The following is a 16,963-nucleotide window of genomic DNA, read 5'->3' on the forward strand; positions in this document are numbered from 1 at the left end:
AAAGTGGGTGCTTTTAATCACCATCCCACTTTTTTTTCCTTTTTTTTTTTGCATTTTTAAATTGAGATACTTAATTTATGTAACACAAAATCCGCCATTGTAATGTGTGCAATTCCTGGACCTCCCTGGTGGTCCAGTGATTAAGCCCCCCAAGCTTACACTGTGGGTGGCGCAGGATCGATACTTGGTCAGGGAATGAAGATCCCACATGCCTTGCACTAGGCTTCCCAGATGGTTCAGTGGTAAAGAATCTGCCTGTCAAGCGATTTCCCATTGTATGGATATGCAACAGCCTGTTTTTCCTTTCACCCATTGATGGACAGTTGGGCTGCTTCTGCTTTGGGGCTATTATGATGCATGTCCCTGGGACCACATCTCACTTTGACAGCTGAGGAGACTCGGGCACCAGCATCATTTCTCACTCAAACAAAACAGATGGGATTCTTACCCAGGTGCCTGGCTTCACAGCCGAGCCCTGACCACCCAACTTGGCTGTTTAGCTAACGAATGAAGGTCTGGGAATTCTGGACCTATGCCGCATACCTTCGCGGCAATTGTGTTTCCAAATTAAATATTGAGCCCTGTGGTCCGAGGAGTTCATTTTGGGGGACTTGGGTCTGTCCTGTTTGAATCATCACCACTGTGGGACATCCTGGCTAAGCCAGGATTGTTCATTTAATTCAAAATGTGTTTACCAATGGTCTTTGATGTAATTGACTCAGTCCTGCCCTTGGGAGTTCATGGTCAAGTAACTGACATAGGTTCCCAGGATGCAGACAGTGGGATGGAATTGTGTGTGCAGGAGGCTGATTTGCGTTGGGGGCGGGGGGGCTCTCTGTAACAACTGGAGGAGGAAATGCAACCCACTCCAATATTCTTGCCTGGAGAATCCCATGGGCAGAGGAGCCTGGTGGGCCACAGTCCAAAGGGTCACAATGAGTTGGATACATCTCAGTGTGAGTTGAACACACACACTGGATGAGGGAAGTAGGGACTGGGCACAAGGAGGAGCTGAACTGTGATGCCAGCCGTGCCGATCCCCTAGGGAGCTGTGGGATGGGTGGCCCTGCAGAGGTGCTCCCAGTCAAGGCAAGGAGCCTGGGTCTCTGTTCCTTTGTCACGAGTCAGTATCAGAGATCAGACATAACCCGGCGTGAGAGGGGCTTCTCCCTGGGAAGGGACACAGCTCCCAGCAGCTAGGGACGTGACCTGGGCTCACGTCTGCTATACACACCTAGCCCCATGTCCATGGTGGCTCGGATCAATGCTCCCACAGAGAAAGGTCTGTGAAGATGCTGCCGAAACGCAGCTGAATGGAGGGTGTAAGCCAGCCTGGGGTGGGGGTGATCAGGGAGGAAGGGTCATTTTAACTGTGCCGTGAAGTGGACCCCAGACCTGCATGTCCACTGCCAGCCACAGTCATGTTTCCCTTTGAAAACCAATCAATCAGTCCTGAATATTCGCTGGAAGGACTGATGCTGAAGCTGAAGCTCTGATACTTTGGCCACCTGATGTGAACAGCCAGCTCTTTGGAAAAGACCCTGATGCTTGGAAAAATTAGAGGCAGGAGGAGAAGGGGGCGGCAGAGGATGAGATGGTTGGATGGATCACTGACTCGATGGACATGAGTTTGAGCAAACTCTGGGAGATAGTGAAGGACAGAGGAGCCTGATGTGCTACAGTCTTTGGGTTCGCAAGGGGTCAGACACGACTTAGCGACTGAACAACAAGGTGTCACTCACCCATTTCCAGAAATGGTTGATGATGTACATTTGGTTGTGGGGCCCTTTGCTTAAAGTTGCTCTTCCTCCCTAGACCATCTGCTCCAAGAGGCAAAGGAACCTGTCCCCATGTTGAAGAGGAAGTGCTCAGTCAACCTAAAGAGGGGGAAGGGGAGGAGGGAGAAAAGGGGAACTGGGCAGGGAGAAAAAGATCCCAGTGCCACATGGCCACGAGATAGGGTGAACCGTCGTCGTCTCCTCTACATGCCTGGATCTCTGGGACCTCACACGGCAGAAATCTTGACTAAGTGTGTGAGTTGACATCTATTCCGGGACCCTGAGTTCCACCCACTGCACCACCCTAGACTTAAGCAGGACATTTCACTCCTCACCACTTAGCACCTGTCATCAGCACAAACGGACTTTGCCCCTCATCAGGCTTTGAGCTGGCCTTGAAATGTCAGAAGCCAGGGGATCACCAGTGTGCCCTGACCACTCCTCTCAAGAGGGCTCCCGGGTCTCCTGGCGCTGGGCCTTTGCACACACTGCTCCTGACCGGATGCCTGCCCCGTCCCTCCTCTGCCCGCCCCCACCCACCTCTGAGCTCACTGCAGCCAGCGTCCTGACCTCTTCTCTATAGAGCCCGCCTGGCCCCGAGCCACACTGGGCACCCGTCCTCTCCACCCGCGGCTCCCGGGCCAGCACCCCCCCACCCCTGCCACCGCGTCCTCTCCACCCGCGGCTCCTCCAGTTCCTCGAGGACAAGGAGCTGATCTTCCTGCCTTCATCTCCTTCTTTCCCTCCTCATCCCTACCTTTCCACAAATTCACCGCCTCAGCCCCCATGGGCCTGCCATCCCAGTAGGGGAACCACAAACAAAACAGAGGTAATTCCAGAGCGGGGTAGGTGTCGCTGCCACGTTGAGGAGGCTGAGAAGGCCGGGAACGGTCAGAAGGGATCCCCGGGAAGGGCCCCACGTGCCTGCGAGCAAGAGGAAGCGTTCCTGGCCAGGGAGACCACAAGTGCCCCGGCCCTGAGAGGAGAGAGGCATGGCCTCTTGGAGAAACAGCCACAAGCGCTGCTGGGCTGAAGGGCTGTGCAGGGTGGGGATGAGGTCAGGAGCGTGGTGAATCCAGATTATTTATCGTTGTCTCCAGCTCTTAGCTAGCACCCACCCCGTAGGAGAAGCTCAAGGAGTCTCTGTTGGATCGATGAGGCAGGGCCCTGAGGGCTCCCCCATCTTCAGAGGGGTGGGGAGGGGACGGTCCTGGGAGGAGAGCGTCCACTCAGGCAGCCCCGCTTGCTGGGCAGGAAGAGTTAGGGAAGATCCTGGTGATGGATGCACTCAGTGAGAGGTCCATTCCTTTAGAAGGAGATTCTCAGTGGACCTCCTTGGTGGTCCAGTGGTTAAGCATCCACCTGCCAAGGCAGGGGACGTGGGTCCGATCCCTGGTCCAGGAAGATCACACAGGCTGTGGAGCAGCTAAGCCCGTGAACCACACCTGCTGAGCCCCAGCACCCTAGAGCCTGTGCTCCACAGGAGAAGCCACTATGATGAGAATTTCTTGTACCACAAGTAGAGAGTAGCCCTGCTCACCGCCTCTAGAGGAAAGCCCGCCCGCAGCAACAAAGACCCAGTGCAGTCAAAAATAACTAATAAAACATATTTTAAAAGAAGCTACTCTTTATATGTATATGTGTATATATATATATATATATATATATATGTAAAAAAAAAGCTCTCGGATGCAAACCAAGTGGTGGAGGCGGAGACTGGAGGGAAAATTCCACCCAGGTGACGTCTCTCCTCTCATCAGGCCAAGTGCTGCTGCTGTGGGCTTGGAGGCTCTGACAGGCAGCAGCCGCCCTGAGTCAGTTTAGCACCAGCCTGGCAGCTTGAGAGCAGACCTGCCTCGTTCCTTCCTGAACACTCAGAGGCTGTCTGTACAGCTGGGCTTGCCCGGGGACCCTGCAGGCCTGCGTCCCCTCCCGAGCTCTCCTCAGGGTGGACGGTAGGAACAGCCTCAGACCCCGGCAGTTCTGCTCCAAATCCTCCGCTAGCCTCCTGGCTACTTCAGAGTAAGCCCAGAGTCCTCACCATGGCCTCTACCCCCACCTCAGGGCCTTTGCACGTGCTGTTCCTGCCACCTGGAAGCTCCTTTGTCCAGATTCCCATAGGGGTCTCCTCCTCCACTTCCTTCAGTCTCCATTTGAAAGTCATTTCACCAGAGGCCTTCTCTGACCCCCTGGCTAACATAGTAGCTCCACCCTCTATTCCCTCTGGTTTCTTCTACCTCTTATTTTCCGCAGCACTGAGCTTCATTTGATATAATATACCCCGCCCCCCACTTTTGTTTTTAAATAACCTGTCTGCTCTCACTAGAATGTAAGTTTCTTGAGAGCGGAGTCTTTGATGCGCTCGCTGTGTGCCCAGAGGAGTTGTTCAATAAATACTGAGTGAATGAATGAATTGGGGAAATGAGGTCAGCGCCACCCGCCACTCAGGGTCATGTGAATGTGGAATTTCGCGCCTTGCGCTTCCCCGTGTGTGGTTTGCACGCTTGCATTGCCCTGCAGGTGGCAAGTAAACACATGCTATTTCAGAAGGTCTGTATTTCTCTTTGCCTTCTGTTTATGGCAGGCGATAATGATTTTCCATTTATGGCATTAATATAAAGTTTCCTTTTTGAAGCACGCTCATTCAAGATTAAAAAAAGAGAAAATCTCTCTTTGCCTACCTAAAAGACAGTTTATAATGCACATTGCTGTCTTACAAAAAAATGTTTTCTGAGAATAAAAAGAAATGTTAATTCTTTTCGAGTGGCTATTGAAAAAGATTTTTATAGATAGCTGTGAAAGAAAAAATGGTTTCATAAAGATACAGTGTCCTGTGTCCCGGAGTCCAGGAGGAAACCCTAGATTCTGGATCTGCATGAATATTCTACTAACCTGAAACGAAGTATAAAATCTCAAGGTGTACATTGGTTGCAGGAAATAATGGTGCATTTGAGAAATAACCCCGCGTCTTCCTTTAATGATCCATCTGACTTGCGCATAAGCAAGTGATTTTGTCGTTCTGTCTACCCCTGGCCATGAGAAACTTTGCTTCAGTTTGCGTTGTTTTGATCCACCTCTAGGGGGCAGTCTCAACCGTTGGTTTAGATCTTGCAACCTAAGCGTACAGAATGTGGAGTCTCTGTTATTCTTGTTTTAAGGATGGGAGTGCATCTGATATATCAGCAAAAGCCTCAACATACAAGCTCAGAACTATACTTTTTCATTCAAGTAATATGCATTCAGGACTTACTGTGCTGTGCTGGGAAACCCGAATCACTGGGAGAATACTAGGATGGGTTTTGAAGGCAGAGTAGGAGTTTCGTACTGTGAGATACATTTGGATCATCGATTTCTGGGAGCATAGGGCCATCATTGAGAACATTCGCTAAGGTTTTTTTTTTTTTAATTTATTTACTCATTTTTTATTTGACTGTATTGGGTGTTAGTTGTGGGACCCAGGATCTTCATTTTGTCTCAGGGGATTTTTCATTGGGGCCCATGGATTCTCCAGTTGTGGCTCAGGCTCCAGAGTACGTGGGCTCAGTAGCTGTGGCTTGGGCTTAGTTGCGCTGCAGCTTGTGGGATCTTGGTTCCCCAACCAGGGATCGAACCCATGTCCCCTGCATTGCAAGGCGGACTCTTGACCGATGGACCACCAGGGAAGTCCCTCAGGTATTATTTTATTTTATTATTATTTTTTTCAGGTATTATTTTAAACCTCTACTAAATGCTCCGCTCTTGCTAGGACCTGGTAGTGACTTCAGATTCAGATACCTCTTAGAGTTAGTTCTACCACTACATCACTGAGAACTCACTCAGTGTGAATCACACACACACACACACACACACACACACACGGCTTGAGTAAAGAAAATAATGTGTCAACTCTTGTGACTTATAAGTCCAAGTAGTGCTGCCTTCAGGCGGGGCTAGATACAGGGATTAAACATGGTTGAGAAGTTCCTGTTTCTATCTGGTTGTCTGTCTGTGTCCTCAATTCTGCTGCCTCTATGTTGGTGTTACTCTTGGACAGATCTCTTCATGGACCATAGAAGGACATTTGCAACTGTGAACCTAATCAGCTGATAAAAATAGCTTCTTCATTTTGGTGGCCCTTATAGCTCACAGCTCATGCCTGCATGCTAAGTCGCTTCAGTCGTGTCTGACTCTGTACAACCCTATGGACTGTAGTGTGCCAAGCTCCCCTCTCTATGGGATTCTCCAGGCAAGAATACTGGAGTGGGCTGCCATGCCCTCCTCCAGGGGATCATCCCGACGCAGGGATCGAACCTGAATCTCTTACATCTCCTGCACTGGCAAGCGGGTTCTTTACCACTAGTGCCACCTGGGAAGCCCCCTGCACAGCTCATATCAGCTAATAATTCCAGGGGAAGAGAGAGAGGGACTTTTCCAGCAGATTCAACCAATCCCTGGTTTGAGTCTGTTGACCTGACTTTGGGCACAGCTCTAAACCAGGCACATGACCAGGGAGACAGACTAACCAGATTAGCCTGGCCTTGGCTGTCCAAGCCTCAGTCATGTGCCCACCCTTGAGGGGCCACCAGTGTGATTTCCACCCACACCATGTATGCTAAGAGTGAGGAGAGATGGTTTCCCAAAGGAAAACCAAGGAGATGTAACTAGAAAGTGAATAGGGGCTGCCCTGGTGGTCCAGTGGTTAAGACCCCGAGCTTCCACGGCAGGGGGCATGAGTTTGATACCTGGTCAGGGAGCTAAGATCCTGCATGCCCCGTGATGCAGTCAAAAAAAAGGAAAGAAAAAATGACAAAAACAGCAGATGTCCACTCTGTTCCCCTGGACATGGCTTTGGGGCAAATGGCTTCAGCTTTCAGAGCTTCTGTTTCCTCCTCTGTAAAATGGGGATAATGATCCCAGGGCATAGCATTCTTGCAGACACTCACAAAAAGCACCTTAAATGGTCATTGAAGTGGCCCAAAACCTGGGCTCCAGTAACTTGTAACGTTCGCTTGTCACTCATAGATGGTCCCTGCGGTAAGATGCGGCCCTTGGCCGGGGGAAGGGCAGAACAGATGGAGTAAGTCAGGTGTGTGGAAGTGCTCTGTGAACTCTGCGTGGTGCCCCCGACACAGCATGTTCACAACCTCATCATTAAGCCATTCCAAGTTATTGTTCTTCTCCGATGGGGCTTGACACCTGCAAAGTCGGGTCCTTGACATCTGCCGGCCCTGAAACCAACCCAACACTCTCAGCTGCTCGTGAATGCAGCTCAGCCTCTGGCGCTCGCTAAATCAACCCTCTTTAGGAGAATTCCAATCTTCTGGCCTCAGAGGAGTACGTGATCCCTGAAATATAGACTCTGTCGAGCTCCTTTAAGCATAACTGATTCTAGGCCTTTCTTTCCAATTCCATTTTTTCCCCCCAGAGAGAATTAATAATATGGCCATTGATAAAATTCTACAAATTTTCTCTGGGGCCAGCATTAGGGATAAAGATGATAAGGATAACAATGATGGCAGTGGGACTTGGCTTTCACGTCACGTCCGAATTCCTTAGACCATTTGCCGTACTTAACTTGAGCCTCCTCGGCACCTGTCACTCGAGGCAAACCCAACTTCTGACCGATCCATGGGCCTTTTAGGCTTTTTCAGACTCCCAAACCTCAGCTCCTGCTCCTCCTGCTGTGTGGAATGCCTTTCTCTTGTTGTCCAGTGAGCCTTTTAACTTTCTTTTTTTTAATATCTGTGTGTGTGTTGTGTGTGTTAGTCACTCAGTTGTGCCCGACTCTTTGTGACCCCATGGACTGCACCCCCAAGGCTCCTCTTGTCCATGGGATTTTCCAGCTAAGGGTACTGCATTTCCTTCTCCAGGGCATCTTCCTGACCCAGGGATCGAACCTAGGTCTCCTGCACTGCAGGCAGATTCTTTACCAACTGAGCTACGAGGGAAAATATTTAATATTTATTTTTATTTGTTAATATTTATTTGGCTGCTCCAGGTCTTAGTTGTGGCACGCAGGATCTTCCATCTTCGTTGCGGCATGTGGGCTCTTCAATTTCGACATGTGGGATCTAGTTCCCTGACCAGGGATCGAATCCAGGATCCCTGCATTGAGAGCATAGAATCTTAGCCACTGGACCAGCAGGGAAGTCCCCAGACTATTTGAAAAGTGAAAGTGAAGTTGCTCAGTTGTGTCTGACTCTTTGCGACCCCATGGACTGTAGCCCACCAGGCTCCTCTGTCCATGGGATTTTCCAGGCAAGAATACTGGAGTGGGTTGCCATTTCCTTCTCCAGAGGATCTTCCCAACCCAGGGATTGAACCCAGGTCTCCCAAACTGCAGGCAGATGCTTTAACCTCTGAGCTACCAGGGGAGGCCCAGACCATTTAGTTTTCAAATCTCAACTCAAAGGTCTCCGTATTTATTCATTTATTGAGAGCCCATTGTGTGCCAGGCACTGTCCTAGGGGCTTAGAATACACAAAGCGATCAAAACAGACACAGTCTCTGCCTTCATGGAATTTACATTCTAGTGCAGGGGGGATGGCCCAGTAATAAGAGGCATGATGAATAAGATCAGGGAGAGTTTATATTAGTGAGGGTTTGGGAGTGTGTGTGTGTGTGTGTGTGTGTGTGTGTGTGTGTGTGTATACATGGCTTGCAATTTTTAAAAATATTTATTTTTTCCTGCATCGGGGTTTGGGTGATCTTTGCTGTGGCTCACAGAGTCTTTAGTTGCGATACCCGGGCTCAGTCCTTGTGGCATGTGGAATGTTAGTTCCCCAACCAGAGACTGAACCCACATTCCCTGGATTGGAAGCTCGGCTTTTTAATCACTGGACCACCAGGAAAGTCCCTGGAATTTTAAATAGGATGCCTGGGAAGGACGTCGCCAAGAAGGTAAGATCTGAGACCAGCCTTGAAGGAGACGAGGAATCTGGGTATTTGCCCAGGGGAAGGATGGTGAGTCAAAGGCCCTGGGTTGGTGGGCACAGGCTGGGTGTTTCGGGTACCGGAGTGATGAGGTGGTCAGAGACGTGGGTGGAGGCCCAGTGGGCGGGGCCTGGTGGCCACTGGGAAGCCCTGCAGAGTCCAAGGCAGAGAAGTGAAATGATTCGGTTTCCCTTTCATCAGGACTCCCGGGCTGTCGCAGGGAGAATGGACGGCAGAGGGAGGGCAGGAGCAGGAGGACAGCGAGGAGTCCTGAACTGGCGCGGTAGCAAGGAGGTGGGGAGACGTGGTCAGATTAGGGAATACGTGGTATTTCTCACATGATGCTGATGGATTGGACTGGAGTGGGAAAGTGAGGGAGTGAGTGAGGCTTTCAGGATGACTCCCAAGGATTTGAGCCTGGTCGTGCCCTCAGGAGCCTTCCCAGTCCCCTCCTTCAGATCCCTGGCATCACATTTGATACACTTTTGTTATAATCCCTTGGGGCTTCCCTGGTAACTCAGCTGGTAAAGAATCTGCCTGCAGTGCTGGAGACTGCTGTTCAATTTCTGGGTCGGGAAGAAACCCTGGAGGAGGGCATGGCAACTCCAGGATTATCGTCTGGAGAATCCCATGGACAGAGCAGCCCGGCTTGTTACAGTCCACAGGGTCACAAACAGTCGGACAGGACTGCTTATGCACAGCACAGCATAGTCGATCGTCTCCTTTCTTTGGCCTCAGATGCCCTTGGGAATCTGATGAAAGTGACGGACTCTCTTCCCAGAAAAATACCCTTATGCATTCAATTGAATGGGTGTCCCCAGACCCCACTGCAGGCCTTTCCCTAAATTATAGACCCCTGGCCAGTGTGTTGCTTGACTGAGCGCATGACAGCAGGGGCTGCCATTCACATCCCTCAGAACCGGAATGCGGGGCAGAGTTGTGAGGATCAGCCCCTGACTGCGGGTTGGGTACAGTCTACAGACAAGCTGGGATCTGGCTGCCCACTGGGTTGAAGTTTTTGTTAAATCCTCATTGCATAGGTAACAGCCACACAGTAAACACTTGATCAACATTTGCTAAAAGATGATGGTGATAAACTTGGTACTTTACATGCTTCTCCTGTGTTTGCAGGATGTCTGATGTGTGTGCGTGCTCAGTCATGTCTGATTCTTTGCCAACTCATAGGCTGCAGCCAGCCAGGGTCCTCTGTCCATGGGATTTTCCAGGCAAGAATACTGGAGTGGGTTGCCATTTCCTACTCCAGGGGGAAGGCTTAAATATTAATTCTCACTCACTCACTCTCACACTCCACATTCTATAGCCTGAGAAATAAAGCCTCAGCAAAGTGAAATATGCCGTGCCAGGAAGAGAGGTGTCTGGCATCTGACCAGGGCGAGAGTTAACTGGTGGGCACTGGTCATCCTCAGCGGTTACCATCACAGAGCTGGACAATGTGGAAGCTGAGACTGGGGCCCAGGGCTCTAGGCTTCCCACATGATGGCTGGTTCCCCCACTTCCCCACGGTTCTACACTCCAGAAATTTATAATCCAGCTAGGGAATCAGTACTGAGAAGAAAGAAGAGGATCCTTAATGACTTCCACTTTTCCCCTGGTTAATTCTTAGAGTAGACCTGCAAGGTAGACCTTATTAACATCCCCTTTTTACAGACAAGGAAACAGAGGCTCAGAGAAGGTAAGTAGCAGAGTTCAGGGCTCCCCTCCAGGTCTCCAAATCCCCAGATAATGAGTGAGCAATAGATATAGTTAAAGGCTTACAACGTAGCACTTAATTATATATGATTTCACCCTGTATTGTATGTAACTTAATACTAATTGCGGGGTTTCAAACTGAGCTGAAGAGAGAGGGGGTGAGAACGGCAGAGGAAGCCTTCATGGAGACTTGGGGAGCTGAGCTGGGCCTTGGAGAGGATCTCGGGGGAGCCGGGAGGGGAAGGGAATCAAATAATTAGGGCATCAGACAGCGGTGAGCTGGGTGGGGTGGGGCGGGGCTAAGATAGTACTATTTCAATAATGGAACTCCCTAAATGGAATTCTAACTAACATTCATTGAGAACTACCCAAGTGCCAGATTCCGCGCTGTGGCCTTTTTACTGTTATTGCATCCAACTCACCTTCCATCCTATGTCGTTGTTGCTGTTGTTTAGTCACTAATTTGTGTCTGTGACCCCGTGGACTGTAGTCCACCAGGCTCCCTGTCCATGGGATTTCCCAGGCAAGCATATTGGAGTGGGTAGCCATTCCCTTCTCCAGTGGATCTTCCCAGATCAGGGATGGAACCTGTGTCTCCTACATTGGCAGGTGGATTTTTTTTTTTTTTAAACCACTGAGTCACCAGGGAAGCCTATGAGGGAAAGACAGATCCAACCGGACAGGTACTATTGTCACCCCCATTTGACAGAAGCAAGTAGCACTGTTGTGACTTGAAGCCGTGTCTCCCAGGTCGCGCTAGTGGTAAAGAACCCACCTGCCAACGCAGGAGGCGTAAGAGATGTGGGTTTGATCCCTGGATCAGGAAAATCCCCTGGAGAGGGGAATGGCAACCCCTCTAGTATTCTTGCCTAGGAAATCCCACGGACAGAGGAGCCTGGCAGGCTACAGTCCATAAAGTCTCAAAGAGTTGGACTCAAGTTAGCTACTGAGCATGCAACCCACACTGGACTCCAAAGCTCACATTCTTCACAGCTCAAGTTCAATGCTGACCTGATTAGAGGTGGGCATATTGTGATTAATGAGGAGTAAACAGGGCTGGTCCAGTGCCTCGCTGGCAAAGTGTGGCCCACGGGCATTGCCTGGGAGCTTGTTACAGGTGTCAGCTTGGGCCCCTGAATCAGAACCCCGCTTTCCACACAGTCCCAGGTTATTTGTGCACGCATCAGCATTTGAGAAATATGGGGTTGATGAGAAGTTTTGCTGGCTCTGTGCCTGAGCTCTTCAAATCTTTCCAATGACATCTCCCTCCTGGCAGAGGCGAATGAATGTATTCCCGGAGGTGAAAACCCAGGGCAGCCCACCCCAAGCTGAGATCTCTTTGAAGTCTCATATTTCATCTAAAAATGTCATTGAATATTTCATCCTGTACCATAATATATCAGTGGCCATTTTAATATCTCAAAATAGTTATGTAAATTACCGTGGAGTAGGATCCGTGTTTCTAGAAGGCGCATGGGATGGGTTTCCTTGTATCTTAAATGGGGTGGTAATAACCACTTCAAGGGTTGCCGCGAAGATCAAAGCAGAATCATGTATATGGAAATGCTGCGTCAACTGTCCGCCTCGTATACACGTTGTTCTGAAAAAGGAACTGAGAATCCTCTCCAGACCCCATATCCCGCAACCTACCAGCTCTCCTGAGGTCATGGTGCTTTCCTCACAGTCAAGATGAGGCAGGACTCAGTCCAGGGAGGACCAAGGAATGTCTCTGGGCTTCTCAGGAAGCCAGGGAAATAGGAATAGGAACACCTATTGCTAGTTTGTTTAAATTTCTTATGATTTCATAGTATCATCCTTTCTTATTATTCCTCACTTCCTGATTGGCTAGATTAGCTAGCTGGAAAAACCTCAGGAAAACTTGGAGGCTTCAGAGACTCAGGGTGAAAGAAAAGATGGGAATCCAGCATCCTGTCCCTAGGTGGCTCAGAGAGAGGGGAGCATGGGAGGAAAAGTGGGGGGGGGGGCGACAGGGAAAGAAGGAAGCAGACAGCCACAACCTAGGGTCCTTCCTGCAGGAAAAGGGGTGAGAGGGGAGCTAGGGTGTCAGCGCTGGACTAGCAGGGCCCCTCTGGCCTCCCCACCCCAGGGACCCGTTTCCTTGGAATCGGAAGGAGACAGGAAGGCAGAAGGAGAAAGGCACAGACAGCTGAGGTGGACACAGACAGCGACCATCCACGTCCAAGGCCAAGGAAGAGGGGCAGCCAGAGAAGGTGCAGGGGGAGGGGGTGGAGGAGCCTCGTTCGGAACCTTAGAAGCTAGAGGGGGAGAACTTGGGGGACGGACAGGTGGGAACAGCTCCCCATGGCCCCGGATCAATGGAAAAGGATGAAGTCGGAAAGAGCTATCATATTTGCTTAAGGAGGTTATGGGTCACCCTTGGGAAGAGCTCTGGTAGATTAATGGGGTGCAAGGCAGATTTTGAGAAGCTAAGAAGAGAATGATGGAAATTCTTTTTTTTTTTTCTTCTCCCGATGATAATTGTTAGGATTTTCACACAAATTGTGTTTCTATTACAAGCATCTCACTTGCCATTTAACACTTAATCTGTCTGACTTGTGACTAGAAGCCAACACTGTCTCTTTAGTTAAGAAGTTAAGTTAGTTAAGCATAGAAGATGGCAAAGCACTGTTTACAGTATGACCCTACTTTCGTTTAAAAGAATGTGTGTGTGTTTATAAATGTAGATATATGTATATTATAAGCAAAGAAAAGCATCTAGTGGAATATGTATCGAATCATAATGGAGGTTTTACTGGTATTACGTACGTCACTTTATTCATTTGTTTTTGGCTGCGCTGGGTCTTCGTCGCTGCTTGTGGGATTTCTCTAGTTCCCTCCAATGGGGGCTACTCTTGGCTGGGGTGTGCGGGCTCCTCCCTGCGGTGGCTTCTCTTGTTTCGGAGCACAGGCTCTAGGTTTACTGGCTTCAGTAGTTGTGACACACGGGCTTAGTTACACCTGGACATGTGAACTCTTCCCAGACCAGGGATTGAACCCCTGTCCCCTGTATTGCCAGGCAGATTCTTATCCACCTCACCACCAGGGAGGTCTGTATGTCACTTTTAATATTTATAGTTTATTATACATTTACTGCCCCCTCCCCCACAGGGCTGTAGAAGTCTTTAATAGGGGTTATCTCTAATCATCAGGCCATGGTATACCACTTAGAATTCTATTGGCTGCAAATGACAGAAACTCAGTTGAAACAAAATAACGTTAGGGTCATAACTAAGTTGTCCAGCCGCTTCTTCAGGCATGGGTGGATCCAGGGGCTCAAATTATGTCATTAGGACTCTCCATCTTTGCATCACTGGGATCTGCTGTCTTCTTCCTTGCCTTCGTTCTCAGGCATTTCCAAGCCTGCGTCTCGTTACCTTAGCACCCGAGTGGAAAGAGAGTAGCTTTTCCCCAGGAGTATCAGTAAAGTCCTTGGGCTGACTTTCAAGGCTCAGGCTCAGGCTGAGGCTCATGCCCTGACCAGTGGATCCTTGCGGCCAGGGGAAGTACTGTGTTGATGGGCGAGACCAAGGTCAAGGTCATATGACCTGAGCGGAGATCAAAGGAACTTTCAAGGGCATCTAAGGAAGCCAGCGAACTGGGAAAAGGGACTGAATGGTTCCCCCAAAGAAATCCAGAGTTCTGTGACCAGAAGGGGAAGCGGAAAACCGCAAACATCTGCTTCAAAGGGACCTTCACTCTCTGCATCCTATATTTTTGTAATGACCGAGTTGTTTATAATAAGCATGCATTTCTCTCACAGTGGCAAGAAAAAAAAGATGAGATTTCTCTCTCAAACAACTGATCTGGGTTCCATCTGGTTAGGGCAATAGAGATCACCAAATCACGAGCATGGAGAAAACAGTAAAGCCCAAATCTTCTGAGTCCTTGATTTTATTAGGGCATGGGAGGAATGAACAGTGAGGCTGGGGAATCAAATCGCCCTTTTCCCTTTCGTAGACTGTTGGTTGCGTATGTTCGAGACCCACTGGGCCGTCAGACAGTCTCTGGGGCTCTGGGTCGCCCCGGTGATGCGCCCAGGGGGCCGGGCCTTCGTCAAGGTCAGCCTCTGCCTCCCGGCCTCCCGTGGGGCGTGTGCTGTACCTGGGCCTCAGCAAACGCTCCCCTGCATTCCGACATCACACCGCTCTGTTTCTTCATTTCAGGGTTACGCTAAGGACATGGTGACAGACTTTGATGAGAAGCACGATGAGTATTTAATATTGCTCCAGCAGAGGAACCGGTAAGATGCAGCCGCCCGACAGCAGCCCTTGATATTAACCAAATCAAAAGCCTATTTAGAGTTATTAACAGCGTGCAGGCTCGGTTTCACATCGGAACAGGCTGCAGTCGCCCTCCACGCCGAGGCTTGGAATAATATCTGCCATCCCAGTTCCTATTTCTCCATTCACTGATTTAATCGCATCTTTCGATTGAACTGTAGCAAACCGTCGGACGTGTGGGGCCCGCTTCTCGTCTCTGTGCCTCCGTTCTGGGAGGACCTGGGTTTGTTAAGAAAAGCTAGAATTTGGCAGGGCCCGTGTGTGAATAACCTAGCCTGTGATCTCACAGGCTTTGAAGGTCCCCAGAAATCTGAGCCTGTAATCATGCCTTGTTATGTAAAGGGGGAGTCCTTTTACACTTGTGTTTGAAGTTGGTCAATGTCGTTTAAAGCTGTCAGTCCTGATTTGACTCTGCAGTGCCGGTTCTCATAAAAAACCTGCAGCCCGATGCCATGTGTACTGAGGTCAAAGCTTGTGGTCTGGTTGGAGAGTATTATAATGTTCTCCGGGCCTTTGCAAGGCTGCGCAAGTTCACTTGCAGTTCATTATGGTTTGTGTTCAGGCCCTGGAACCTTGGGGAAAGCTGGGTTTGCAAACTTAGATGCTAGGAGGGGTCAGGCAGTGAGCGAAGCTAGCTTGGTGGGGACAGTGGGTGCCTGGAACTCTCACGGGCCCAGGGGTTCATATCCTCCAAGGAGACACTGAAAATCTGGACTTGTGTGGTGAAATATCCTGAGTTTTAAAATGTTCGTGTGTACGTGCTAAGAAGCTTCAGTTGTGTCCAGCTCTTTGCAACCCTATGGACTGTAGACTGTCAGGCTCCTCTGTCCATAGGATTCTCCAGGCAAGAAAAATGGAGTGGGTTGCCATGCCCCTCTCCAGGGGATCTTCCTGACCCAGGGATCGAACGTGCATCTCTTGGGTCTCTTGCATTGGCAGGCAGGTTCTTTACCCCTAGCGCCACCTGGAAAGTACCCCCAAGATGTTGGTAATGAATTCAAATCAAAGCCCAAAACAGGCAGAAAGATACTACAGCTCCACACCCCCCAGATCTGCAGGAGCGGGAAGGACAGGGGAACTTATTTGGGACTTTGTGCTTTGGGGCTGTGCTTGGGGTCTTGTAGGCAAGAGAGTCTGGGGGTTCTTATTCTGAATATGAATTCAGCCCTTCTCTGATGGGCTGGATTCCAGGTGCTTGTCAGCTGGGGCCCTGGAGGCGTGTTGCACCGGGAAAGCTTTTAATGTACAGGATTGCCCCATGTGTTGTAGGAGTTTAGCATCCCTGCCTACCTGTCCTCTTACTAAATTTCACTAAGACCTCCAGTATCTATGACAATGAGACCTGCCCTCATTCCAGATGCCTGCATGCAAGGCAGTCCTGCCCCCAGTAGAGCACCTTTGAATAGATAAACTCTCCAAGACCAGCCAGAAATACCAGGCAACATCCCATGTGCCCAGCTGCTCTGGTCTCCCTCCGTCCCAGGGGCAACCTCAAACCCAGGCTTGTGCTGATTATACCAATGTGGGTTTTTATCATCATTAATGCTAGGGAACAGAATGTTTTTATTCAGTTTCTGGCAGGCTGGATGGTGCCACCAAACACCTGGGCGATCATTGAATCATATACACGTGACTTGTCTGGGAGGAGAGTATCATAGTTCCTCGTGAGCAAATTGCTTCTCATTAATTGAAGGATCAATATGTGTGTGATCAAAGAGGCACCAGCCAATAGCATAGCTGGGAAGAGCCAGAGATGAGGTCGCAGCACAAAGGCAATGTAAAAAAGTCCAAATAGAGCTGCCATAAAATTTGGGAGATGTGTTTGTCACCGAGAGGGAGCTGGCTTGATGACAGGGAATTAGAAGGTAAAGCTAGAAACGCCTCCAAATGGAGACATATGCAGAGTGGGAGTGCTCCGGAGCTGGCATCAGATTGAGCCTGAAAAGGCACCTTTGCTGAAGTGCCAGCTGTGTGGCAGGCAGCTCGCCCCCATCCTCTCGTTTTATCCACACACTGCCCGATAAGGCAGTTATTTCACCCATTTTACAGATGAGGAAGTGGAGACCAGGACAGCAAGCATTTGCCCAGTGTCATGCAGCCAGGAAATGGAGCTGGGCCCTACATTTTTTTTTCTAGCCGTGCCACGCAACAGGTGGGATTGAATCTGCGCCTCCTGTGGTGGAAATACAGAGTCCTAGCCACTGGACCACCAACAAATTCTCTGTACTTTCTTATTTATGTTTTGTTTGACGCTATCATGAG

General features: G+C 49.7%; 1 protein-coding gene across 4 annotated transcripts in view; it reads left to right on the plus strand.

The window, feature by feature from the left end:
- Window positions 1-16,963, plus strand: part of KATNIP (katanin interacting protein) — a 233,032-nt gene that overhangs the window by 46,043 nt on the left and 170,026 nt on the right. For all 4 annotated transcript variants that reach the window (XM_069570404.1, XM_069570402.1, XM_069570403.1 and 1 more), the window contains exon 3: window positions 14,585-14,661. In XM_069570404.1, the coding sequence (XP_069426505.1) occupies window positions 14,585-14,661 (77 nt within the window). The remainder of the gene's footprint in view (window positions 1-14,584; window positions 14,662-16,963) is intronic.

The sequence above is a fragment of the Ovis canadensis genome, chromosome 24, assembly GCF_042477335.2.
Source record: "Ovis canadensis isolate MfBH-ARS-UI-01 breed Bighorn chromosome 24, ARS-UI_OviCan_v2, whole genome shotgun sequence".
NCBI lineage: Eukaryota > Metazoa > Chordata > Mammalia > Artiodactyla > Bovidae > Ovis > Ovis canadensis.